Source organism: Aspergillus uvarum, assembly GCF_003184745.1.
Source record: "Aspergillus uvarum CBS 121591 unplaced genomic scaffold BO82scaffold_8, whole genome shotgun sequence".
NCBI classification, from domain to species: domain Eukaryota; kingdom Fungi; phylum Ascomycota; class Eurotiomycetes; order Eurotiales; family Aspergillaceae; genus Aspergillus; species Aspergillus uvarum.
The window spans coordinates 501,587-525,611 of NW_020291305.1; the positions used below are offsets into that span (position 1 = coordinate 501,587).

The 24,025-nt window shown below is 54.0% G+C and overlaps 11 protein-coding genes across 11 annotated transcripts; 5 read left to right on the forward strand and 6 right to left on the reverse strand.

Moving 5' to 3' along the window:
- Positions 1-142: 142 nt before the first annotated feature.
- On the reverse strand, positions 143-984 carry med7 (mediator complex subunit MED7; the record flags this gene model as incomplete). The annotated part of the gene is made up of 2 exons (XM_025636837.1): positions 143-667; positions 721-984. The coding sequence occupies 2 exons, from the start codon at positions 982-984 to the stop codon at positions 143-145; spliced, it is 789 nt and encodes a 262-aa protein (XP_025495321.1).
- Positions 985-1,199: 215 nt separating this feature from the next.
- BO82DRAFT_328511 (phosphatase PAP2 family protein) lies at positions 1,200-2,636 on the forward strand. Its single transcript, XM_025633013.1, has 4 exons — positions 1,200-1,419; positions 1,483-1,576; positions 1,637-1,976; positions 2,036-2,636. Exons 1-4 carry the CDS (start codon positions 1,273-1,275, stop codon positions 2,409-2,411), a joined length of 957 nt encoding a protein of 318 aa, XP_025495322.1. The 5' UTR covers positions 1,200-1,272; the 3' UTR covers positions 2,412-2,636.
- BO82DRAFT_351467 (NAD(P)/FAD-dependent oxidoreductase) lies at positions 2,557-4,200 on the reverse strand. The gene is made up of 2 exons (XM_025634429.1): positions 2,888-4,200; positions 2,557-2,823 (listed from the first exon to the last, which is right to left on the reverse strand). Exons 1-2 carry the CDS (start codon positions 3,975-3,977, stop codon positions 2,603-2,605), a joined length of 1,311 nt encoding a protein of 436 aa, XP_025495323.1. The 5' UTR covers positions 3,978-4,200; the 3' UTR covers positions 2,557-2,602.
- Positions 4,201-5,032: 832 nt separating this feature from the next.
- optE (small oligopeptide transporter, OPT family) lies at positions 5,033-8,032 on the forward strand (the record flags this gene model as incomplete). Its single annotated transcript, XM_025633014.1, has 12 exons — positions 5,033-5,305; positions 5,359-5,592; positions 5,658-5,804; positions 5,860-6,058; positions 6,112-6,626; positions 6,676-6,897; positions 6,943-6,996; positions 7,050-7,131; positions 7,188-7,304; positions 7,380-7,564; positions 7,655-7,705; positions 7,796-8,032. The coding sequence occupies 12 exons, from the start codon at positions 5,033-5,035 to the stop codon at positions 8,030-8,032; spliced, it is 2,316 nt and encodes a 771-aa protein (XP_025495324.1).
- A 534-nt stretch (positions 8,033-8,566) lies between these two features.
- On the reverse strand, positions 8,567-10,603 carry BO82DRAFT_399073 (uncharacterized protein; the record flags this gene model as incomplete). Its single annotated transcript, XM_025639080.1, has 2 exons — positions 8,567-9,385; positions 9,440-10,603. The coding sequence occupies 2 exons, from the start codon at positions 10,601-10,603 to the stop codon at positions 8,567-8,569; spliced, it is 1,983 nt and encodes a 660-aa protein (XP_025495325.1).
- A 335-nt stretch (positions 10,604-10,938) lies between these two features.
- BO82DRAFT_199675 (Zn(II)2Cys6 transcription factor) lies at positions 10,939-13,374 on the reverse strand. Its single transcript, XM_025630595.1, has one exon. The coding sequence runs from the start codon at positions 13,034-13,036 to the stop codon at positions 11,279-11,281; it is 1,758 nt and encodes a 585-aa protein (XP_025495326.1). The 5' UTR covers positions 13,037-13,374; the 3' UTR covers positions 10,939-11,278.
- A 339-nt stretch (positions 13,375-13,713) lies between these two features.
- Positions 13,714-15,291, forward strand: BO82DRAFT_351470 (F-actin-capping protein subunit alpha). The gene is made up of 7 exons (XM_025634430.1): positions 13,714-13,887; positions 13,968-13,986; positions 14,093-14,208; positions 14,266-14,355; positions 14,418-14,470; positions 14,535-14,672; positions 14,731-15,291. Exons 1-7 carry the CDS (start codon positions 13,831-13,833, stop codon positions 15,080-15,082), a joined length of 825 nt encoding a protein of 274 aa, XP_025495327.1. The 5' UTR covers positions 13,714-13,830; the 3' UTR covers positions 15,083-15,291.
- Positions 15,292-15,316: 25 nt separating this feature from the next.
- BO82DRAFT_389705 (PEX11 domain protein) lies at positions 15,317-16,706 on the forward strand. The gene is made up of 4 exons (XM_025638469.1): positions 15,317-15,616; positions 15,694-15,890; positions 16,086-16,311; positions 16,492-16,706. The coding sequence occupies exons 1-4, from the start codon at positions 15,460-15,462 to the stop codon at positions 16,545-16,547; spliced, it is 636 nt and encodes a 211-aa protein (XP_025495328.1). The 5' UTR covers positions 15,317-15,459; the 3' UTR covers positions 16,548-16,706.
- Positions 16,707-16,960: 254 nt separating this feature from the next.
- BO82DRAFT_371992 (uncharacterized protein) lies at positions 16,961-18,942 on the reverse strand (the record flags this gene model as incomplete). Its single annotated transcript, XM_025637299.1, has 3 exons — positions 16,961-17,469; position 17,840; positions 17,977-18,942. The coding sequence occupies 3 exons, from the start codon at positions 18,940-18,942 to the stop codon at positions 16,961-16,963; spliced, it is 1,476 nt and encodes a 491-aa protein (XP_025495329.1).
- Positions 18,943-20,018: 1,076 nt separating this feature from the next.
- BO82DRAFT_381138 (uncharacterized protein) lies at positions 20,019-21,795 on the forward strand (the record flags this gene model as incomplete). The annotated part of the gene is made up of 5 exons (XM_025637820.1): positions 20,019-20,152; positions 20,233-20,644; positions 20,679-20,751; positions 20,861-21,075; positions 21,157-21,795. 5 exons carry the CDS (start codon positions 20,019-20,021, stop codon positions 21,793-21,795), a joined length of 1,473 nt encoding a protein of 490 aa, XP_025495330.1.
- Positions 21,796-22,259: 464 nt separating this feature from the next.
- On the reverse strand, positions 22,260-24,002 carry BO82DRAFT_425726 (uncharacterized protein; the record flags this gene model as incomplete). Its single annotated transcript, XM_025640338.1, has 3 exons — positions 22,260-23,375; positions 23,443-23,774; positions 23,930-24,002. 3 exons carry the CDS (start codon positions 24,000-24,002, stop codon positions 22,260-22,262), a joined length of 1,521 nt encoding a protein of 506 aa, XP_025495331.1.
- Between the last annotated feature and the right edge of the window lie 23 nt (positions 24,003-24,025).

Below are 24,025 nucleotides of genomic sequence, written 5' to 3' on the forward strand. Positions count from 1 at the left end.
TTTGACCATTAGTTCTTGGGTTATGATCATTTTGCCAGTTTGTCTCTCATTGGAGCTGGTTTGGGGTTAATTCGCGCTCTTTAGCACAGTAACGCCAAGCTGCGGAACGTAGAATGATGAAGAGCAATCTTGAAGACAATGCTCAGCTACTGATTTTCTCGTCCAAGAGATCCCAGATCATTTTTGCGTCCTCAACGGCTTGCTCGTCTGTGGCCAGGCTTTGTTTGCTATCCTTGTCGGCCTGCGCTGACGCTTGCGCAGCTTGGCCGTCCGCCTCGAGCCGCTCCAGAACTCCAGTAATTTCTGCCTTGAGCTTGTCCATTTCTTCGATCTCCTGCTTCGTTCGGTTCAATTGTTCTTCCATCATCATAATCAGCGACTCGCGAGCCTGGTGCGGCCGGTAGAGGTTCAGGAGGTGGTGGGCGTTGATGAACAGATTGCGCAGGTCTTCCACCTTGGCCTCGAACTGCTCCGGAGCGACCGAGAGGATGCCGACGAATTCTAGGAAGTTCAATAGGAGGGACTTGCTGATTTTGAGTAGATAGTATGCGTGGTTCAGCGGTCGTGTCGGTTCGGATGGTGTTTGTTGATTGCTCTCGGCAGGCGGGGTGGAGGGGTAGAGCTGTGTGATTCCTTGCTCTTGGAGCGATGGTAGTGCTGTTGACAACTAGATGGTTATGAGTAGCAGGCCCATCATCTGCGGGGGGTAGGAGGACAAACACTTTGAAGCTCCCCGAAAACGCTGTAATGTCCGGACGTCGGGATTGCTGGTGGTACGAGGAATCGTAGCTCCGGAGGAATATCCAGTTCGTGGAGTTCAGCTGGCGTCCATTTCTTCTTCCGCGGCTTGCCATCCTCGCCTTTGGAAGCTTCTTTCTTGATTTGTTCCAGTCTCTTGATGTTGTCGGGGGTGAAGTGTTTCCATAACGGCGGGGGCGGAGTGAAGGCCGTTGTAAGAGTCCGTGGTTGCCCTGCTTCGGCCATTCTAACTGTGAGGTATTCCAATCACAGGGACAATTGTCAAAGGCTCACTTGTTTCGACGATTGCGTCTAGGATTCAGATGGAGCGGAAGAGTCAAGTTCGGTTGAGGCGGCGGAGTGCGGAGACCGGGCGGAGTTGGTCCGTGCTCAGCAGGCGGCCAGCGCGGCCACTTTCCATCTCCGCTTCGCTGATCCTCCTCTATGATTTACTTCCATAACACCCACCCTCTCCGGCGCTGACGTTTTGCCGGCCTTGCAAGGCCTACTTTCATCTAGTTGAATGCTTTGAATATGTCTCGCAATGGTTTTGCTGCTGGTACAGCATCCCCTCTGACTCACCAGAGCGAATTAACCGGCACGATGTCTCGTCTATATCAGCGATCGTACCCTGTGCTGGACACTATCGCCCTGGCGTGTATTATCGGTTTTTGGATATTGGTAGGCACACGCTTCGTTCCGGTGACTACCTTGTTGAAGGCTAAATTGATTGCGCATGTATAGATACAACTATTTGTGACTCCCTTCCACCGCATGTTCTCCTTGGACAACAAGGCAATCCAGTATCCTTTCGCCGTCGTCGAGAGAGTCCCTGTCGGTAGGATCTGCCATACTCCCAAGCGATAGCTACGCTCGTGTGCTCACTACTGGCCTCTAGTCTGGTCCATCGTCTACGCCGGAGTCATTCCATTCCTGATCCTCCTCGTTTGGGCTGCGACGTTCCGACCCTCCCCTCACAAAGTTCAAGTCACCCTGCTGGGCTTCCTGATCGCTGTCATGTTGACATCACTCATTACCGATATAATTAAAAACTCTGTTGGTCGACCGCGACCGGATTTGATTTCGCGCTGCCTTCCCAAGAAGGGAACCCCGGCAGAGTCGTTGGTCGCATGGACTGTGTGCACGCAGTCAAGCGAACACATTCTTCAAGAAGGATGGAGAAGCTTTCCCAGCGGACACAGCAGTTTCTCTTTCGCTGGCTTGGGATACCTGGCACTGTAAGCTTCCCCAAGCTCCATCATATAATGAAAGGCTGCTGAACAGTCCTGGATCATAGGTTCCTGTGCGGCCAGATGCGCATCTTCCGACCCAAGACCGACCTATGCCGTTGTCTGGTGGCATTCGTACCGCTCTTGTGCGCGCTTATGATTGCAATTTCCCGCTTGGACGACTACCGTCATGACGTCTACGATGTTACGTGCGGCTCGATCCTTGGCTTCTTTGTGGGCCAATTCTCGTACCGCCGCTATTTCCCACCCCTGCGTTCAGTCACATGCGACGAGCCCTACGGGAGAGAAGAGATTTCAGGCTCGGACGGCTTTTCCAAAATTGCGGACGATGAAGAACAGCAGATAGGATCGACTTCGCGCCAATGGGAAGCTAGAGAGGAGTCCTATGCACTTGCCGAGGCGACGTCGCCTCGTGGCCGGTAATCATATTCTTTTTACTTGCTTTTCGTCGTCGTCTTCTGTGATACCCTAGAGCTATGTAGGGGCGGTACATGGTTTTTATTTGCTTCTGCTACACTGATCCTGTCTACCACTGATTTGTATCTTGCATGTTTGGATAAATCCTATTCCTCGGATTACAAATTTTGGAATTGTCTCTTCTCTACTTGGCCACACTATAACTTGGATATATCCCTGTATCTTACATTCGTCCATTCCTTCACATCATGAAAATCCATGACTTTGTTTGGACCTCCGAATCTGCCCAGCGTGTCATTCCAATCTCTGTTGGAGGCAATCTCTGGACTCCACCGAATCAGCTCGTGGACCTTCGCCGGAACCTTATCTTCCATAGCGTCGACGATCAAGCTTCCAATTGATGGCAGATATTTGTAGCCTGAAGTCATGATGATAGTCAGCACTTGCACCCTTTCCAAGGAAATGCGATTCAGGGAACCTACCTCTGCCTGAAGCGCCGCAACCCAGAATGAGGGACTTGTGTTGTGGATGGCGATCAATGATAAACTCGCGATTTGCAGTATCGGCACACCAGCAGATGCGCGCAAAGCTGAATGGGCGATTTGCAAGTTGAGGTACCGTTTCCGCGAGAAGCGCCCGTACTCGCCTTTCGGACTCCAGAGGCACTTGCGTCATCTCGAAGGGAAGGCTCTGCAACTTGCCCTCCGAGGATTGGATCATGTTGGTGTAGCCGGGATGCTCGTCGCAGATCTTGATCTCTCCCTTCTCCTCATCCGGCTCGAAGAAGAATCCTTTCTCGATGTTGAAAATAACGGGCATGTTCTTGTAGAGCGGCTGCTCTTCAGGCGTCAGCGCGATATGAACCAGCGTCCAAGCGGTCGGACGCAGTTGATCTTTGAAGTCCAGGAATTGCCCTGCGTTGGCACCAGCGCAAAGGATCGTTTGGTCCGCCCGCCAGATCTTGCCGTCGGCTGTGACGGCGCCTTTGACGTCGTTGTTCTCAAAGATCAGCGTGATCACCTTGCCTGCCGGGTTGCCGGTCACGAATCTTACACCAAGTCTCTGTGCTTCTCTCGCAGCGGCCACGAGAGCATTGCGAGCATGGGCCCAGCCAGCACCGGAGCGGAGGAAAAATCCCTTCCAGCCGGGAAAACCGCCCTTGAGCACCTCGGGTGCGAGACTCTGGAACTGCTCTGTTTGAGTCATTTCGACGAGGTTCGGATCTGCCTCGGGTCTGACCTTGACACCCAGGCGGCTCAGTCCAGCTGGCGTGCAAGCCGACATTAGCAGGCCCGTGTCGTGGTAGTATGGCTTGAAGAGGGGGTCGTTCAGCCAGCCCTGGAAGGCCTGCTCGCCGAGCATCTCATTCACTTCAATTTCATCCTTTCTGTTGCTATATTGCCCTGAAGAAATGACCTTGTTCACATCGTTTCCAGCCGAGATGGCAGACGGGACGGGGTAGGGGTCTAGGACTGTGACATTCTTGTACCCTCTGCGAGCGAGGTGAAGGGCGGTGGAACAGCCCCATGTGCCTGCTCCGACAATTAGGATGGAGGAGTCGTTCGTGACCATCGTGGACGTGCGGTGTGGTGGCCTCGGACGTGGTATGTGACGGGATAAGAAGGCGAATGTGGCGACTCTGGAGAGGTTTATGCGGCGAAGAGAACTGCCTCTCGACTTATCGTATTCATAGGTAAGAATGAATGTGATAAGATCAGGCTGGTTCACTGTCAGACTGACTCTTATAAGGACACAAGACGCCAAGTCGCTGGATCATGAGATATTGCCATTTTCTGGGTGACCGTATAGCCAGGAAGGTCCACGCGATGCTTATCGATAAGAGCGGATATGCCTCCAAGTCTCTAACACCGCATAGTTTACCTAAGGTTCCCCGCATTGGACTGTGCAGCGATATGATAAAAGCTTCCCTGGCTTCTGTCCGGCTGCAGCTCCGATGGGCGGGGCCGCTCCTAATCGCCGACCTCGGCCCAACGAGACTACGACAAAGCATAGATGCGACCAGATCAAAGGCCTGGTCTTGCATGGAACGATGGTGTCAATTGTCAAGTGCATGAGGTAAAGTGATTAACCCTGGGCTAGACCAACCATTGCTATCATACGAGCTTGATCGCCCCTGGCCTTGATATGTGTAAAGACCATTGCATCCTGCCAGATATACCCGGGGTTTATCGGTGCCGCTCGCTGTCATTCGTCCGCTTGGACCTTACTTACTTTTCAAATGTTGTCGCGTGGCTTGAGGATTGCTTTCAGGTCCAATGGCGCTTCTTAATTTGCTTACCCCGTTTTCGACTCCGCATTATAGTCCATCCCGTTGAGATCGGCCTCAGCCGCCTTCTTCTATCAGGACAAGCCTCTAATCTACTGATTTCCTTACCACCTGGCTGCATCATTGAGTGCATCGCTTAGTGCCTTATCTATCGCTTCGATATGGAATTCTACCGGTTAGTCGCTTGAAGAGCGATGTTTGTCGCCGCTTGCTACAAAAGCCGGCAAGGGAATGCCACAGAATTTAATCTCTTCCAGAGAACAATCTTTGTCTAATTTCTGTCCTCGTTTGCTCTTTCAAGCGATAAGTATATCACACCTCGCTTGGAATACGTGCTCTCATGAATCATATCCAGTCAGAGACACTGCATAGCGCAGATGTCGAGAACTATGGTGCGGATCCTAGTCCCTCTTGCGATGGCATCTCGAAGAAGCCCTTGAATAGTGCCGATGCCTTGGAGATCGCCATCGGCGAGAGTAGTACCGTCGAATACACCATTGACTCCGACAACTCCCCATACTTGGAGGTACGGGCAAATGTGCCGAATACTGACGACCCCACACTGCCCGTCAACACATTTCGAATGTGGTTCCTTGGCGTTGTTTTCACTCTGGTATGTACTGCCCCCTCGCTGAGATCTAGCTTGTATACTAACTGTCATCCAAGATCGGCACTGGTGTGAACCAGTTCTTCTCCATGCGATACCCTAGTGTGACCATCACCTCGCTCGTGGCGCAGCTTATCAGTTATCCGGTGGGTTGCGCCGTCGCGAAGGCTCTACCCATCATGAAGTACAGAATTGGTCGCTGGGAGCTGGATATCAACCCGGACCATCATTTCAATATCAAGGAACATGCGGTGATCACGATCATGTCGAATCTCAGTTTCAATCAATCTTGGGTATGGATTCTTCGGCTCTCGGCAGTCTGTATTTGAGGGGTAACTGACGCTAGCACTCAAACCAGGCCAGTGCGATCATCCAAGCACAGAAAGTGTACCTCAACATGTCGACCCCAGTCGGCTACCAGATTCTCCTCTCCCTGACCATGCAATTGTTCGGGCTGGGTCTTGCTGGCTTGACCTATCGGTATATCGTTGAGCCACCGCAGATGGTATGTATTGCTGGGTAGTTTGGTGTCTCACGGGCTGGCTAATGGTGATCATCAGATCTGGCCTTCAACACTTGCCAATGTCGCACTTTTCCAAACACTGCACAGTGGAGCTAACCCTATAGCCGACGGGTGGAAGATCTCTCGATACAGGTTCTTCTTGTACGTCTGCATCGGAAGCTTCTGCTGGTATTGGTTCCCTGGGTATATCTTCACGGGACTCAGTACTTTCGCCTTTGTCTGCTGGGCGGCTCCTAGTACGTATGCCACTAACCCCCCAAACCGGCAAAGCCCACTAACACTACTTTAGACAACAAAGTATTGAACAACCTATTTGGAATGACGACCGGTCTGGGCTATTTACCCACCACGTTCGACTGGAGCCAGATTGCATACAATACTTCACCGCTGACTATTCCATTCTGGGCTCAGGCCAACGTATTCGCGGGCTGGTTCTGCCTCTTCGCCGTGGTAGCGCCCATTCTCTACTACACCAACACCTGGTATACCGCGTACCTGCCTCTGACGAGCTCTGACGCGTACGACAACACTGGCAATCTCTACAACTCAAGCCGTATCCTGGACGAGACCGGGACGTTCGACGAGGCGAAGTACAAAGCGTACAGCCCCATCTTCCTGCCCGTCACCTTCTCGCTCAGCTATGGAGTGGGTTTCGCTGTCTTGAGCTGCCTGATCACGCACGTCCTGCTGCACCATACGAAAGACATCATCAGCACGTTCAAAGGCCAGAGCAAGAAGGATATCCACGCGAGACTGCTGTCCCGATATCCCGATGTGCCCTGGTGGTGGTATGCGGTGCTCACGGTACGTACAGTACTGCCATTCGTGCGTCTCGGTTGTCTAACGTGTCCAGGTTGTAATCGTGGGTCTTTCCATCATGACCCAGTACGTTTGGCACACGGGACTTCCCTTCTGGGGTCTCTTCATCACACTGGCTCTGGCGGTTATCTACGTGATTCCCGTCGGCACGGTGTATGCAATTGCCAATCTGAACAGCAACAACTTGACGGGATTAGGCGAGATTATCTGCGGATACCTTCTTCAGGGAAAGCCCCTTGTGCTGCTGATTTTCAAGGTAAGCAGCCCAGCCAGGGTTGTGGTATTATGCTGATAATGCCAGTTCTACGCGTACACCGGCTTGAGCCAAGCAATGTACTACGCAGCAGACATGAAGGTGCGTCCACACATCCTTTCTCCTCGAACCTATCTAAGGAACACCTCGTATAGCTGGGGCTATATATGAAGATCCCGCGCCGGACCCTCTTCGTCGCGCAGCTCATCGCCTGCATCCTCGGCACCCTAACCCAGAGTACGGCATCCACCCTCCCAACCCACCACCTCTCCCTTCAACTAACCCAAATATAGACGGCGTCCTCCTCTGGATGCTCGGCCACGTCAAAGACGTGTGCTCCGAGGACCAACCCGACAACTTCACCTGCCCGCAGGGCCGAGTCAACTACAACAGCGCCGTCTTCTGGGGAGGTAAGCTCGAACCCCGAGCCATAAAACCCCCTGCTCCCCGCAGAATCGCAAGTACTGATGAAGACACCATGAAAGCCATCGGCCCCGCACGCCTCTACAACATCGGAGCCATGTACTCGGGCCTCCTGCACTTCTTCTGGCTGGGCGCGCTCCTCCCGATCCTGACCTTCTTCGCCCGCAAGAAGTACCCCAACTCGAAACTTCTGAAAGCCATCCACTGGCCGATTTTCTTCGCGGGGACGGGCAATCTGCCTCCTGCTGTATGTCCCCCTTTCCCACCCCCCCTCTCCCCTGTCACTATCTGAACCACTATCCCGTCGCCGGAAATACCCCATACTGATGAATCGTAGACCGGGATAAACTACTCCACCGCCTTCGTGGTGAGTTTCATCTTCAACAAGGTAAGCCTTTCCATCACCTCTTCATCACTTTATTTCCTAGATGAAACCGAAACGCAACGCAACACGACTAACAAAGTCCACGGGTGACAGTTGATAAAGAACCGGCGCCCCCACTGGTGGGCCAAATACAACTACGTGCTCTCGGCGGCGCTGGACTCGGGCGTCGCCGTCGCCGCCATCGTTATCTTCTTCGCCCTGACCCTGCCCGGTTTCACATTCAGCTGGTGGGGTAATACCGTCAGCGGCGGGACGGTCGACGGCAAGGGGACGCCGTGGTTGGAGCTGCGCGGGAATGAGACGACGTTTGGGCCGCGGGTTTGGGGGTGAGACTTTCTGAATGTATATCTGCCCGAAGTTGGTTTGGGTTTGAGGGACCTCATGGGTTATGATGGGGGGGAAGGGATCCTTCTAGAAGGGAGCGAAAAGTTGTGTCAGAAAGTGCTCGTGTCGTGGACTACGTACGAGCCTACCTAGTCCTCATGCGAGACGATGGCGCTTATAATCCGGGGCCATCAGCCTCCTGCGACCTTGGTCCGTTCGTCTACTACGCACAAGGTTAGGCCAGTGGATTAATTGCGCACGAACTAGGACAAAATTGTTTAGTGGAATTGTGAGGGTCGATGGAGGTAGTGAGATTATTTCTGCCGGGTACATATTTGCGGCGTATATATACTAGTGACTGAAAGTGACGCGCCGCATGCGCAACAACCCAGAGAAGATCCGCCAACGCCTTTCCCAAACACCCAGCAAAAACGACCGAAAACAAAGCAAGGACCCGCTAAATGAAGATAAATACCATGTAACAGGATACATCCCCAATTCTCCAGCATAATGCAACTTATTCTTCCCGCCACAAAACAGCTACTCGATACTCATGTTCATGAGCCCGTCGTTCGTCTCGTTCATCCCCTGTAAGCCTACTCGTTTGGGATTCCCCGAGTGGCCGCTGGTCGTGGGGCGGGCGCCGTGCTCGCTGACGCTGGGCCGGTCGGCGAACAACGACCCCAGGTTCGAGCGGGGCGCCCCCCAGATATTCGGGCTGGTGTCCTTCACGGCGGGCGAGTTTGGCATGATCGGGCTGCTCTGTGCGCTCATGCTGGGCGACACGGCGCGGCGTTTGAACAGGTTGGGGTCGAAGTCGTCGTCGCGCCGGCGTTTGCGCTTGATCTGCTCCCCGAGGAAGCCGGTCTGCGTGGGGTGCGACGAGGAGGCTTCGCTGCGCGACCCGGGTCGTTCGTGCGGTTTGGCGAACTCGTGGTGGTTGTGATTCTGGGTGGTCGTCGTGGACGGGGTGAAGTCCATGGGTAGGTCGTCTTCGGAGACCGAGGAGGCCCCGTGCTGGCGGGGCGGGGGCGGCGGAGTGCGGTATCGCTCGTCGAACGAGTTCCAGAAGTTGATCCCGCCCGAGTTCCGATGGGCTTGGTCACTGAACTTGGGCTCGTCGGGGGTGGCTGCGGTGGCCCCGGCAGTTTCAGGTCGGTCTTCGGGAAGGTGTGGGGTGGTGGATGGCATGAAGGATTCGAGAGATGGAAGAGCTCCCGATGGTGATTTGGGCGGTACATCGGGTTCACTCTCTCGAACTTGTCGAATCACTTCCGCTTCACGCTTGGCTTCGCTGTCGATCGGAGCGCCTTCTTCCATCAACGCGGCTCTGATGCGGGCGAAAGTCTTAGTTTTTGGCTGGAATACACCGTTAGTAGCTGGTCTCTCTACATCAAATGCCGAATCACCTACCAGTAGACTGCCTCGGCGAGTAACAGCACGACGTATAACTCCCAGAGGCCCGCCCTCGGAGTTCGATGCATTGGGACTCTGCCCCCGCACGCCGCGATGCTCCCCTTCATCACTGACGTCTGACAAGCGTAAGTCCCGCGTCCCCAAGCTCAGACTTCCCCGTCGCGACGAGACACTGCCTCGGGCAGCGAAATAACCGCCGTTTGGATTCTCGATACTTTTCATCACTGGAGGGGACAATGGACCAGGACTCTGCTTGGAGCTGCCACTGCTGGAACTATGCCGACTGCGTCCTTTCCGGAAACGAGCACGCTGAAAGCTCATAAGGCTAGCCGCCGCCTGCGAATAGCCACCCATCCATTCACTTCCGGGACTAGACACATTGCCCACCGCGAAAGGGCTCACTCCGCCTCCAAACTTCTTCGCTTGCGGTGTGTTGGTGATCATGAAGTCGTCGCGATCGCCAATCATGGGCTCGTCATCCTCCTCGCTACTGCTGGTGTCCGACTCCATCATGTTGATGCTTGAGACGGAGCTCGAGATCGCGGTTCGGTCGCCGGGGTTCGAGGTTGAGAACGGATGAGCGGATGCCGATCCCAACGACCCGCGACGTTGTGGAATATTTACTCCGCGCCCACCGACCGTAGGCGAAGAGTCTGGCGATGCTTCAGCAAGTGTGGAATGGTGAAGGTTGGTACAGGCACGGGAGAAGTCGAGGCCTCGTGAGCGGCGGGGCAGCACTGAGCCCGGCGAGCTATAGATTTGGGAGGAATCGAGCTTTGGCGAAAGCGGGGCACGGTTGGACGCGGACAAGGAGCTGGAGCCGGGTGTTTTGGAGGGCAGGTTCAAGGGAAAACTGTGCATAGACGGTCGATGAGGGGTCTCCGGGGTGGATGAAAGCGAAGAATCATCCTTACTAGGAGGTCGGGAATCGATGGGATGGTGGGGGGTCGCGGAAACCGGCTTTGCAGCGTCGGAGAGAGAGCGTGAGGCCGGCGATGGGCGTAGAGGGGGTCCTAGCGACCTGCTCCTGTCGACCGCATGGTCGGTGTCGATGCCTGATTTAGTGTTTTCGGTCCGCTGAGACAGTTGTTCGCTCAGCCGACTCGCAAAAGGTATGGCCAGGCTGTGCGACAAGCTCGAAGGGGCTTGCGATGATGACATAGTAGCGATGAGTATTTCCAAACACGTGTCAATGCTGCAGCTGTAATCATTCGACGAGAGGAATCATGGTGACAATCGATCTGGTGGCGGGTATTCTTCGAGAAGCACCGTCAGGTCCGTTCGTACTCGGGCAGATCGACGTAATGCCGCTGAAAGGGCGAAGGGGGCTCGGTCGGTTCGAGGTGGAGAGACAAGCGTTTGAGGACTAGTTGAGTCTTTTTGGTTATGTTCTCGATGGATGTAACGCTGTAGGATCATAGACTCATATATGCAAAAAAGAAGTACCAGGGAATAAGGATAAGGAAGATTCACGGGCGGCAGGCGAGACAAGGCGATCGGGACTGGAACCTCGGAGAGTGAATGGGAATTGAAATGCTGGGCGCGTTCTGGTTTCGGATCGGCGCGCTGACGTTCAACTTGCCCCAATCCGGCGAATCACACCCAGTCTGCCCCGCCTCTAACTGGAAAGCCTCAGCCGGACCCTGAACATCCCAGTGTCCGATCACATCCATGATCACATTAACTACTAACTCTAACCAGGTATATGCACTGAAGCCATCCATCCGCAAAACACCTGCCAAACAAAAAAAGAAAAGAAAAGAAAAGCCACCACTATCCTACAAAGTAACTCCTCCAAGGTCGTGCCCATCATAGGCAGACAGCTCCAATCGCGCCTCATGCCAAGCTCATCGCGTTGCTTATCGGTGCAACATACCACTCCCAGTCGTTGCAACCCTGAATATCATCCGAGGCATCTACAGGCGAGCCTTTGACCATATCGCTGTCTCGTGCCTGCCAAACCTTGACAATGACCGCTCGAGTCCGGGCAACGTTGGAAACGCTGGACTCCGCCATCGCGGCTAATGCCCGCAAGACCAAGGGCCGTCCGTGGACCACCGTCTCACCACGGTTGTCTCTCCAAACCTCATCCTGGCCTGGATCCAATTCAACTGCGGCCACGAAAACAGGCCAGGTCATGCTCACCAGCGAGCCCGAGTCGAGTAGGTCCGACACAAGCCGTAAGATCTTCCGAACGTAGCCCACCACTAATGGCGTGGATGGAGACGCCCCATACAAGGCGCAATGAAGGTATAAAACGGCTGCAAGACGCTTCAGCTCAGCAGCTGATTCGAGGTTGCTGTCGTCGTCATCGTTGACTTCTTGCACAAGGTTCTCGAGCTTGCGCACTAAGGACGCTGCCCTTTGCGAGAAGGATGCCCGGGCTGCATGGGTGGTCAAACTCCGTCTGGTCCGGCTCATTTCCGTGATCGAAGACAGAATAGAGACCAACTCAGGACTACATCCCATCCATAGATCGATGTTCCGTTCGTTTTCGTGCCAATAATCCGTTCCAAAGCTCACTTCTTCCCCGCATGCAGTGCGGCCCATGACATCCTGGAATGCAAAAAATAGCTCCGCAAAGGCAGACACAGAGTCCAGGGTATCGCGGGATGTCGCAAGGGAAGAGTTCTGTCGCTGTCTGCGAAGACGAATCAGATCCTTGGCCCCCTTGAGATGAATGGTCCAACGTTGATCGCAGTTGTCGACAATCTCATAGAGACACAACATCATCATAATAGCTAGCACCTCAGGGTCTCCGGAGCATATTAAAGGGCCTTCGGTTGCAAGCCGGTGACGCAGGCCCCGCAATGCTTGTGCTTTGAGCCGAAGCCCAATGACACTGTACGTAGAATCAAAGCGTGCCCAGTGACAGGCCCCAAGAGCTTGTATCGCAGTAAACATGAGCGGAGACGCGGACAAGCAGAAGGGCAGAATAATCGACGCGAAGGGCGACGAGAGCTTAGAGCTTGCGGTGGTCCGAGGACACACCTGTTGAAGGTAGTAGTCAAAGAGGAATCGATCCTCGGATGCAGACATGGGCGGAAACAATGACAACGAGGGAGATAGTCCGACAGGCTCCGGATGAATGAACGAAGTATCCAGCACGTTCATCGAAAGCGGCGAATCGAGACTAATATCACTGACATAGCGTGGAAAGTGGTGATAGCCCTTGTCGCGAACGATCAGGGCGTTCAGCTCGTCGCACGCAACGTCGACTTCGTATGGCTGATCAAATGTTGCGACCCCGCTATTGACAAAGCCCCACGATTCTATAAGCGGGACAGGACACCATTCCTGATCGTCAATGAAGGTAGAGGGCAATGCCCCGGGCGACGGCTTTGGGGAAGGCCCACCGGTAGCCCGGGCCTTACTCCAGACGCCGGCTCGGCCAAAGGCGAGGCCACGGCTCAAGAATTCGGATTCCCATTTGAGCACTAGTTGAGTCGTACAGACCAAGCCTTTCTCCAAGCACCGAGTGCATATTGGCTTCTTCGTGTCGCAGCGAACTCGACTCGCGCGGCATTCTTTACAGCCGCCACGACTTCGGGTCTTGACCGGACCCACGCGGTCTGCAGCCTTCTTGCGCGGCATCCGACCGGTGATCCTTTTACATGGCCGAATTGTTAGATTCTGAGAGTCTCCAGAAGCCAAAAACCGGCTGATTGACCTGAGCAAATCTTCGCCAGGCAGTAGGACAAGCAATTTTGATGCCGCTTGCTGTGGCAATACCTGGGACAGCAGACGTCTTCAGGAAAAGTTTTGGAGGGGCAAACAGCTGTGCTGCAACGGGCCAATCGAATCTGCGGGTAGTACCGAATGATTAGACAGGCTAAATCACCGGATAAGCGCTTTTTCTTGGTGTAATTTGACCTTTAATCAGCGAGGTGAGGGGAAGACAAGACGAGGCTTATCGAGATGCTAGTCCGAGTCATCGCCGGGTCGATAAGAGCGGAGATGGGAGTTACCTTTACCCCGTGCCGTTTGATGCCTGAAACCACAGGCACGAATGAAGCAACGAAGCTGAGTTTTAGCGAGGCCTCGATGATTGTTTATTATTGACTTTGAAAAAACACATATAGGAAGGCCATATTGAGCTTGTATGAGTTGTAACGACAGAAATCACTGCTTATGTTTATTGAACACATCACCTTGTTGATTGGTATCGACAGCCGCAACGCTGGCTCTCAGTGGCCACGTGCGACCCCCCGGCGGTTATCGCGCTAGACCTCCGTGTTGACATCGGGGAGCTGTCCATGATCTAATTATCAGGCAGTTGCATTCATCCCACCTGCACGCTGGCGAGCATATTGTTTCTTGTTCACCTCTCAAACCACTACCTCCCTGCAATTTAGCTTCACACCTTGTATAATAATTGCCTAGTCCCCATGGCCTCCACCGTTGACATCGCATCCTCTTTCATCGAGGGTGCCCCGCCCGGAGAGGTAGGACAACCCCCCAGTCCACAAGAGTTCAATCCACCTGTTATGGTGAACTTGCCCAAGCTAACCTTGACTTGAAATAGCTTGCAGATGTTGTCGCAGGTACGCCCAGTCCTTGCTGCATCCCGTCCCTACTCCCGTCACGTCCCACGTCGTCACCCCGCATCTCACCCCCCACGGCAACCAGCCCAGAACTGAACAAGAACAGATGTCAAGTCCCTGACCTCCGACGGCCCCGATATTATCCCCTCTCTGGCCCCGGCCTTCGAGCGCTACAATGAGACACAGTTGGCCACCGTGAAGCTTCCAGGCGCCAGTCAGGAGGTGCGGCTGCGTCGGTGATACCCCTGAATGGAGTACGATCTGACAGCGTGCTCACAGGTCTTGATCTCCGAATACAACAAATTGGAAGGGAACCGATACTTTGATGTGGAGAGCCAGACGTCTTTTGAGGTGGACCATGTCACTCAGGTTGGTCACTGCATTGTGCGTGGTGGGGTGGCTTGACGGCTGAACTTGTGGTATCACTGTAGGAAGCCTCCGCTGCGCAATCATATGTTCTCGAGTCGCAGAACGCCGACTTGATGTGAGTTCGAGCTGCATTCTGGGCCATGTGATTTGGAGTGCAGCGCTAACCCGTCGCGACACAGCAAATCTCTCCTCAAGTCTCTTGGCGCCCACGCCCTCGAACACTATCGGAATTGCTCGTACGGTGTCTACCCAATTGAGGAGGATAGCGCCGTCGCTATCGTCCTTGTAGCCAACCGCTACTCCCCTAACAACTTCTGGTGAGATACATTCATACTGTCCGACCGCCAAGGCTCGCTTTCTAACCGGAAATACCAGGAACGGTCGCTTCCGCTCGATCTACACCGTTCCCGTCTCGTCGGAGTCGACCACGATCTCGGGTAAGATCCAGGTGGATGTGCACTACTATGAGGATGGAAACGTGGCGCTCAACACGGCCAAGCCGATCAGCCTGTCCGTGACGTCTTCGGATGCGGGGGCCATCGTCTCGCGCATTGCCGGAGCAGAGCGGGACTACCAAGAAGACTTGAACCGGGCTTTCGTACAGATGGCTGAAGGATCGTTCAAGGGATTGCGCAGACAGTTGCCCATTACACGGCAGAAGGTCGAGTGGGAGAAGGTTGGCGGATACCGCCTGGGACAGGACATCTCTGGCGGAAAGGGACGGTAGACGGTAGTTCCAGCGTGACCTTTTTAAACCAGCGTTCTTGTGTGTAGCGGGTAACTAGTATTGTTAGTTCTTCACCAACGGGGCCAGTAAATATGCAGTGGAATGCGAGGAATGTAGATAAGCGGGATGCGCGATCCCGATATCGCCAGTAATTAATTAGCCTAGCAGACGCCGTATCAAATAGCTTGATCCGCTAACGCGTATCTGATCTGGGTGGGTGAACAGTGCCGATTGCTCATTTTCTTTCATCACTTCTTCAATGAATCTCTGTAAATAAGTTTGCCACCCACTCAATCCCTTCGTCCATCCCTCCCATTATCTATTAGAATAACCATCTTAATCTTAATTCCACCCCTGCACCACCAACACTCACCCCAATGCTCGACCGCCTCTCGCGCTTCTATCGCCTCAACACAGGCTACGAAAAGACCCTCCGTCTAATCCAAGCATTATGCCTCGTGGCACTGGAAATCGGCTCTCTGGACAGCATCACGACCAAACGAGTATCAGCCGCTAAAGCCCAATTAGCATTGAGTTCGTTCCCCCGCCCCCCCCTGCCTCTCCTTTAGACCCCTACCAAACTGCCAACAAATACTGAATTATGACCACAGCCCGCCGCTGTATCCGCTTTTGGAATTTCCTGGACTGCTTCAACCGCGTCTCCGGGCTCCTCGGGCAAGATGCCCCTAATCCCCGCAAGAACAACCACACTACTACTACTACCTCGCCCACGGGGTTCCTGTGGTTGCTAGAGGTCGCGAAGTGGAGTTGCTTCGGGGTGTATTTCCTCCTCGAGGATTTGACGTTGGTGCGTTGCCCTTTCACCTCCTTCTGTTGCTTACCCTTCTTTACCCTGATTGGAGTCTCTTGGCTCGTGATTCATGTCGGGGTGGTTATCTTTGTTGTCTCCGCGGGTTGCTTGACACCCAGATTCTTCTATGCCCTATCCGTTTCCTCGGCAATCCCTCGAGGGTGGATGTGGATTAACTAACATGACGCAAAGCTCCACGTCGCGGAAATCTACCCCGTCCCGTGGGCGAAGACGGTGACTGTCGAGGCGTTCAAGTTCTGGTACTATGCGCTGGCGCTGTCGCTGTTTGGGGCGTTCTGGGAGTGGTGCGTTGGGGGTGCGGGTTCTGTGGCTAAGGGGCCGAAGAAAGGGAGGCGGGGTGGTGCTGGTGCTGGTGCTGGTGCTGGAAAGGTGAAGGGGAGGGCTGGGGCTGCTGCAAGTACGTCCGCGCTCCTCAAGAGGGTGGTCGTTGATGGGTGCGATTTGCTGATTCCGGGGACTTATCTTGGGTGGATGGGGGTTGGGCCGTTGGGGGTTGGGGTGGGGATGGTGGTTAGTACGGTTGTGTCGTTGCGGGAGATTTGGAGGAGTATTTAGTTGGGTGCTTGGTTGCTTTTAGGTAAGAGTGGTGAAGGGTGGGTTGACTGGGTGTGGGTTTGGGGATGCGTGGTGTGAGGGTTCGGATTGTGAAGGTGGCAGCGGATCGGAGGTTGTTGTACTGTATATAGCATTTTGGTCGATGCGTAGGCTGCTGCATTTGGCGGGGCGCGTCGGAATACGATTGCTGTGTTTGACGGTATGAATGTTATGGTTTGTAGCTATTATCATTCTCTCTAGAGGGGAGCTGCACTCACTGGATGGCCAGCCTACAATCGCCTGCTGCGTACCACTCCAGGATTGATATCGACAACATCTTAAACATGATCCATAGAATGCAGAACCCTACAACAGCACACCCAGAATCAGAAATAGAGGAAACAGCCATAACTCACTCATCTCATCTATTCCCCGATCTATACAACTCTATCTATCTCTATCATTTCCAAAACACCTACCCACCCATCCCACCTCTAAAATCCATCATCAACTCAAACCGACACTGACACCGACCCCGCCTCCTCCCTCTCCCTCACCATCTCCTCAATATGCGGATTCAACCAATACTCCCTTAACACCCCAGCCTCCATCTTCTTCGCCCCATCGATAACGCCCCGACACCGCGCACCAGCCCCACACGTGCACTGGAACGGCTGATCCATCTCCCACTCCGACTGGGGATAGAAGAAGGTCAAGGGGTCGCCGGCCTGCAGGTCGCGGTCCGCCACAACGCGCACCTCCATGCGGTGCATGTCGAAGTCCACCGTCGGCGCGCACGAGTGGTTGCAGTAGACGAGGTCGGAGTTGAGCTCGATGTGCGCGTCGCGCGCCGTCTGCACGGAGGTGTACGCTTTTTGGGCTGGGGTCGTGCCCGTGATCTTGCAGAAGAGGGAGCCCGCCGGCAGCGAGACGAGGGAGTAGGCGCCGCTGGCGAAGGGGATGGGGCTGCGGTGGACGTGGATTAGGGTTGGGTGGGTGGGTGGGGATGCGGGGGGTTGTTCTTTCGTTGTTGTAGTGGTGGTGGTGGTGGTGGTGGTGGTGGTGGACATTGTTGGGTTGGTTTGATGTGGGGAGGGATGATGGTCGAGGTGGGTGTAGTATTTGGGGAAGTCTATGCAAGGACAGTAGGAAACATTCGTTGAGAAGAGGCCATTGTGACGACTCTTGGAGCAGAGGGGCTACATTATATGGGCGCGGGGTAGTGGGGAAAGGCAAGGTTGGCAGGCGGGCAGTAAAGGAAAGGAAAGGAATGGGATCCGCGGGAACGACCGAGGTTCAATTCCACGGCCTTACGTCCGGGGCTGGTCATGGGTCGGTGAATGACTCCATCACGTAATAGCGGCAGGTGGAATTGGATTTACCTAGGTAACTCTGAAGAAAGCTGGAGACAGCGTCATCGTCAGATGTCTAAGAACTCTTAGTCTGTTTGCGATAGATAGACGGAACACTAATTCAGCCGGACGGTCATTTCCTGGCCATTCAACCACCGCTCCAGGTTGTCCGCGACCTCCTGGTACCACCCGTGGATCTGTTCATCCGCGTACCCCGTGTGCGGCGTCAGCAAGACCTCACTGCGGCCATCCTTGCCCCAGGCCGTGGTGCGCCAGGGACTATCCGCCGGCAGCGGTTCGGGCTCGAAGACGTCCAGCGCCGCGCCCGCGATCGCGCCGCTGTTCAGCGTCTCCAGCAGCGCCGCCTCGTCCACCAACGGACCTCGGGACGTGTTGACCAGCAGCGCCGTCTGCTTCATGGCCGCCAGCTCCTCCCGACCCACAATGCCCCGACTACGCTCCGACAGCACGCTATGCACGCTCACCACGTCGGCCTCCCGGAAGAAGGCCAGTTTGTCGGACACCGCCCGAAAGCTCCCCGCCGGTAGGCCCATCGCCTGGGCCTGCTCGTCCGCCTTTTCCTGCGTCAGGTTCGTCGACCACGCGATCACATCCAGCCCAAACCCCTGCACCGCGATCCTGCCCACCTGAGCCCCCAGTTTCCCCAACCCCAACAATCCCAACGTCTTCCCCGCCAGCGTCATCCCCAGCGACCCCTGCCACTCGCCGCGCTTGATCGCCGCATCGTCGCGCGCGACGTGGCGCGCCGCGTTCAGGATCAGCGCCCAGGTGTGCTGCACGGTGGAGTTCAGCCCCGCGGGCCGGGTCTGCGTGCCGCCGACGGGGATCGCCCGCTCGGCGCAGTACTGGCTGTCGATGGCGAGGTTGCGCGTGCCGGTCGTGAGGAGCAGTTTGAGGTTCGGAAGCGCGGAGAGCGTTTCCTTGGAGAAGGGGGTGCGTTCGCGCTGGGAGACGATGATTTCGAACGGTCGGAGTCGCTCGATGAGTTGTTGCTGTTGGTCGGCCAGGCGGGGGTTCAGCGTGTCGGGGAAGTAGCTGAACTCGACGCGGGAGGTGAGATGCTCGAAGTGGCGCGGGCTGATATTTTGGTAGTCGTCGAGGACTGCGACCTTGGGTGCCATTTTGAGAATGCGCGCAGGTAACTGCACGGAAAAGGGACGAGTTAGAATGCTTGATTGCATGGGTGATAGGGAGATAGCGAAGGGAGATGCCAAATTGTGTTGGGGTGAGGGACATTTCAGCCCGGGGAAGGAAATACCCGTGTCACCCCGCAGTCTTGTCTATGCTGTCAACAAGCACGTCTCGCCTGGATTTCTGGAGTAGATCTGGGTTATTCTTAAAGGAATTAACGATAAGTAGCTTCTAAATCAATGGACTGTACTCATCCAATTTTCGGTTTCTAGCACTTACAGACTTAGATATTACAGTAATCGTTTGGTTACTGTTCGATCAATAAATGGCATAAGTCGAAAGGTATCTTTCTTGGCTACAGGGTAGACAAAACCCGGGGTCACTCTTTTTACTGCACCATGTTCTGATTGACTGTGAACAGGTGCTGACTCAGGTGTTTTAGGCGTCCATCTCACCCCAGCCGAGGTGCTCTCGCAGACTATGCTTTCGAAGCCCTCGCTCGCGAGACCGGTCTTCTCCTCACCTCCTTCCCTTTGCCAGGTCCCCTCATCTATCAAAAGGTGGCGAGAAGGCAATGGTGGCACTCTTGCGGTGATGGCCACTGCCTGCCCTGGTGAGGAAAGATGGCACCAAAGAGGACGTGGAGAAGGGATTGTACGAAGCCGCAGCTGCTGTAGAGTAAGGTGTGTGAAAGGTTCTGGTTAAAGGATCTTATTGGTAGAGTAAGAAGAGTTATGCCTCCGTCCGTCTATGACATGTAGCGAAGATGACCGCTAGCTAAGCAAAATCCTATACCCTGTCTTGTACAAGTATTTTCTGCTGTTACAGATTCGACGAGCCGCCCTTCAAGTACTGTACGGTACCATAAGTATTGTTATAGTCTTAGCTGGGCCGCACGGTACCACCTTGGTAACAATTCCATTTCGGGCTTAGGGCCGCATGCCGCCGGCGCCGGCCGTATCACTAAGAGGCAGAAGGTGAACCTACCAACATAACCATATAAACCCTTGCGCGTTGCCTGCTGGTGAGTGTGGGTGTGACTTATGTCCCCTCTCCGAATTAAAGCATGGCCAGGCGTCTACATCTAGCCTCCGTACCACTGCCTTTTGCAACTTTCATCAGCCCCCATAAGGCAGGCCTGATTAGAACCCGTCTCTTCTCTACGGGCCATATCATGTCTTCATGTTCCGACTTATTCGAGTACACATCTGGGCGATGGATGCATGTTCCTCCATGCGGGCCGTTCGCGATTGCTGGCTTTGACTAACTCATATGTATAGCTATAATGACGCCTTACGGCACCGGGAGCGGAGGCGGGTCCTTAATATTCCAGAGCTAAAGCGTCTGGCGGCTTCATCAATCCGCCAGAAGGAAGAAGATGTAGTCGGTTTTCAGAAGCTTGCCGAGGGAGGGTTCAATAGAAGCTTCTTGATCACTATGCGGGATAAATTCCAATTTGTTGCCCGCATTCCATATCCAGTAACCCAGCCAAAGAGTTTAGTGATCGCGAGTGAAGTAGCGACCATGGATTTTCTTCGCTCGCATGGCATGCCGGTTCCGAAAGTCTACGGCTACTCAGCTAATGCGAATAATCCAGCTCAAACGGAATATATCTTCATGGAACTCATCCAAGGACAGAATCTGGGCGATATTTGGTTCGATCTCCCTAAAGAGAAGAGGACCAAGCTGATCGTATTACTGCTCCGATTTGCCAGGGAGCACCAAGGCCATCATTCCGAGCTCTTCGCCAAGCAACGAAGGCCGCTTCTGCATTGGTCCTGATACATCACTTGGACTATGTACGGAAGAAGGCTTCACTTGCCAGTAGAGCGTGGACCATGTGAGTATTTACTGCGTTCAACATTGAGGATTGAAACGAAAGGAGGATCAGGAGTTGATACATTGCAGATCAAGACTGCCTCGCAGTCCTCAATGCCGGCGCCAGAAAGGAGATTGTGTATCTTTCGAGATTCGGGCAGCCGCTTCAACCCTTCAAGCGTCTTCGCAGAGAGTCTTACAACTACCAGCCACAATCACATCTTGATCACATCGCGACTCTCGAACAATATCTTCAGATTGCACCTAGTCTTGTACCTCGCGACAAACCAGCTCTTCATCGGCCTGTCTTATGACATCCCGACCTTCAACCGAATAATATATTCGTTTCTGATGATATGGAAATCAGCGGGTTGATTGACTGGCAGCACAGCACGATTCTCCCCCGTTTCCTGCGTTGCGGCATTCCCAATAGTTTGCAAAATTACGGCGACGACACCTCTGAATCTCTTCAGGAACCAAGCCTCCCCAGCAATTTCAATGAGCTGGAACTAGAAGAGCAAAATCAACAGGCCGAACTCTTTCGCAGGCGTCAGCTTCACTACCTCTACGTGAAAACAACTTCGGAGATGAACCCTGAACACTACAACGCCTTGGCACATGATTTCAGCATGCTAAGACGGCGACTATTTCACTACGCAAGTGATCCATGGGAGGGTGATAATACTACACTAAAGTCAAATCTAATCACGTTGTCACAAAAGTGGGCCGATATCAATGGTGGTGATACACCACCCTGTCCACTTGTATACTCAGAGGCCGAGGCGAACGAATGCTTGAGACTCTTACACGCACAGGCAGAAGCAGATGAGCAACTCAAGATTTGTCAGAATTTGGTCGGAGTTGGAACTGAGGGTTGGGTACCTATAGATCAGTATGAGGGAGCCAGGGCACGTGCACTGACATTGAAGGAGGATACCCTGGACGCGGCTGAGTCAGCAGAAGAGAGAATGAGGATAGAAGCAAATTGGATATTTGATGACTTCTGTGAGGATGATTATCTGTAAAGCAACAGATTTGCAAATCTTCTAGTTCTTTCTGTATGACATCGATGCAATGGCAGACTTGGGGAGCCCTTTCTTGATGGATTTTATAGTAGCTAATAAGGGATAGTAGTTTCAAATCAGTTAACTACTACTACTACTCTTATGAAGGAACCTGAAGCATAAGCATTAGCTGCATTCATCTGGAAGTTCTTTCAAGTAGCAGAAGCCTCTTGGAAGCTAACAGTGTGCTTGCAGAACTCCTGCCTTTGTCTAAATTACAGTGACAAGATCAGGAATCTTTCGAGCGAAGTATGAACTAGACCGATGTCACACAGTCTTTTCAGAAGAGCGGCAAACCGCCTTGTCACGTAGTTTGCCCAGCGTCTTGTCTATCTCAGATCGATCATTGTTGCCTACTCAACTAACCAATCCTACATCATCTCTGCCTTCAATATTCTATTTGAGAACCCACTCTTTCGAACATACTAACTAAACCGCGGACTATCACTGCCACTGCTCACAGATCTAGGGCGCTTGACACGTGGGAGCTCTTCGCCCAGGCTTGGATACTGCAGCTTGTAGTCACTTCTGCGCCTTTTGAGGCCAGAGGAGGCACCGTCACTACTGGCTGAGCTCTGGTCGTCACTCAGAGAGGGTATACGAGCCATCCCACCAGGGCCCTCGCTATGATTGTCGTTCGGCGTCTCATCCACTGACATCGGACTTCCCTGCGACAGGTCGTGAGAATCGCCCTCCAGCGCCCGCGTGGCCATCTCCATGAAATACTCTCTCCACTCTTTCGCAACGTCCCTAGCGTTCCGCACCGCCGCCACAGCCTTCCGAAAATGACCCACTCCGCGATCAAAACGGCTATAATAGAGGTCCGTCAGCTGATAATCCGCCTCTCTGGATTCATCCTCGGACCTCATCATATAAACCCCATAGATCGTCACCGACCCTTCGAACACGACGACGACGATGGAGTACGCGTTCTCGTCCATCCACGCCTCATCCGCGCGCGCATGGAAGCGCAGCTTCTGCACCGCGCGCGCCCCCAGGGCCCCATAGTGCATCGCCCGCAGCTCCGCCGCGGGCTCATCGGCATTGTCGTCGAGCTGCAGCTGCACGAAGAAGTTTGGCACCACGCCGTACGCGTCCGTCGCAGGCAGGATGTACTCCTTCAGGTCGTTGGCGACCCGGCCGCCCGCGTCGAGCGCGTAGAAGTCGCCGCAGTCGAAGTAGCTCGGCTGCGCCAGGAACATCCCTTCCACCAGCGGGTCTAGGCCGGTGATCGGCTCGCTCTCGTAGGTGAGGACCGTCTCGGAGGCCTCGCCCAGCAGTATGTCGAGCGCATCGTTGAGCTTGGCACGGCGCTTTCCGAAATTGCGGCAGGCTTTGAGCCAGACCTTTTGGTCGGTGCGGTCCAGTCGCTGGACAGATGGGCGAGTCTCCCGGAGTCGTGCCTGCAAGGAAGAGTCGTTGCGCGGCCGGTGGTGAGTGTGCGATCGCGCTGCGATGCCGTGGAGCTTGAGGAAGTTGCGGCAGTTGCCGTCGTAGAGTGAGGTCGAATTGCAGGCTTGCGCCGACTCAGACCAATCGAACTATGTAACATCAGTCCGTTAGTGTCGAGGTTTCAAAACTTGTTTTGTGGGCGAGAATTCAGCATACACTCCCAATCCCAGATAAATCCGGTCCACCATCCCTGGCAAAGTCCTTCAGACTGCGTAACTTGTGCGGTAGCCGCAGTCTTTTGCGATTTGCCCTGGTTTGTTTCTCCTTCTCTTGTTCGGCCTCTTCGGCAATGGCCTTTTCGCGTTTGCGGAACTCCACGATCGCCCGGTGACTCAGGTAGATGTAGGGAAGATCGTCCCAGTACTTGGGTTCGATTTCGTACATATCGTCGAAGCTGCCCGAGTGCGCAGCAGATGCGGATCCGCCTGTGCTCTGCTCGATAATGCAAGGCATCCGGTCGCTGCCCGCGGTGCTGAAGTGCGCTTCGTCTATGATATTGAGTATTAAGCTTCCTAAGTTGAAGAATGTGCGCAAGATGCTGTATGATTGTAGCATGAAGATGGTTGCTATGGATTGCTGTTTTGCGCGAGATTATTGATTCCATGAATTGTTGTTGAATCGTTGAAGATTGAGATCGCCTTACAAGGTATATCTTCCACTGTTTTTGTTTGAACAGAAGACATAGTCTCAAGCGAATTCCCCTTGTGCCCTTGCATTATGGTATGAATCTATCTGTATC

Excerpts from the sequence above, each read along its gene's own strand:
- BO82DRAFT_328511 (XM_025633013.1), top strand. The coding sequence starts at position 1,273 with ATGTCTCGCAATGGTTTTGCTGCTGGTACAGCATCCCCTCTGACTCAC. Across the intron at positions 1,577-1,636 it reads CGTCGAGAGAGTCCCTGTCG|TCTGGTCCATCGTCTACGCC; the intron begins GTAGGATCTGCC and ends ACTGGCCTCTAG. Across the intron at positions 1,977-2,035 it reads GGCTTGGGATACCTGGCACT|GTTCCTGTGCGGCCAGATGC; the intron begins GTAAGCTTCCCC and ends CCTGGATCATAG.
- BO82DRAFT_351467 (XM_025634429.1), bottom strand. The coding sequence starts at position 3,977 with ATGGTCACGAACGACTCCTCCATCCTAATTGTCGGAGCAGGCACATGG. Across the intron at positions 2,824-2,887 it reads TTGCGGCGCTTCAGGCAGAG|GCTACAAATATCTGCCATCA; the intron begins GTAGGTTCCCTG and ends TCATGACTTCAG.
- BO82DRAFT_199675 (XM_025630595.1), bottom strand. The coding sequence starts at position 13,036 with ATGCCGCGCAAGAAGGCTGCAGACCGCGTGGGTCCGGTCAAGACCCGA.
- BO82DRAFT_351470 (XM_025634430.1), top strand. The coding sequence starts at position 13,831 with ATGGCCTCCACCGTTGACATCGCATCCTCTTTCATCGAGGGTGCCCCG. Across the intron at positions 14,209-14,265 it reads TTCCAGGCGCCAGTCAGGAG|GTCTTGATCTCCGAATACAA; the intron begins GTGCGGCTGCGT and ends GCGTGCTCACAG. Across the intron at positions 14,673-14,730 it reads TACTCCCCTAACAACTTCTG|GAACGGTCGCTTCCGCTCGA; the intron begins GTGAGATACATT and ends CGGAAATACCAG.
- BO82DRAFT_389705 (XM_025638469.1), top strand. The coding sequence starts at position 15,460 with ATGCTCGACCGCCTCTCGCGCTTCTATCGCCTCAACACAGGCTACGAA. Across the intron at positions 15,617-15,693 it reads TAAAGCCCAATTAGCATTGA|CCCGCCGCTGTATCCGCTTT; the intron begins GTTCGTTCCCCC and ends TTATGACCACAG. Across the intron at positions 15,891-16,085 it reads TCCTCGAGGATTTGACGTTG|CTCCACGTCGCGGAAATCTA; the intron begins GTGCGTTGCCCT and ends CATGACGCAAAG.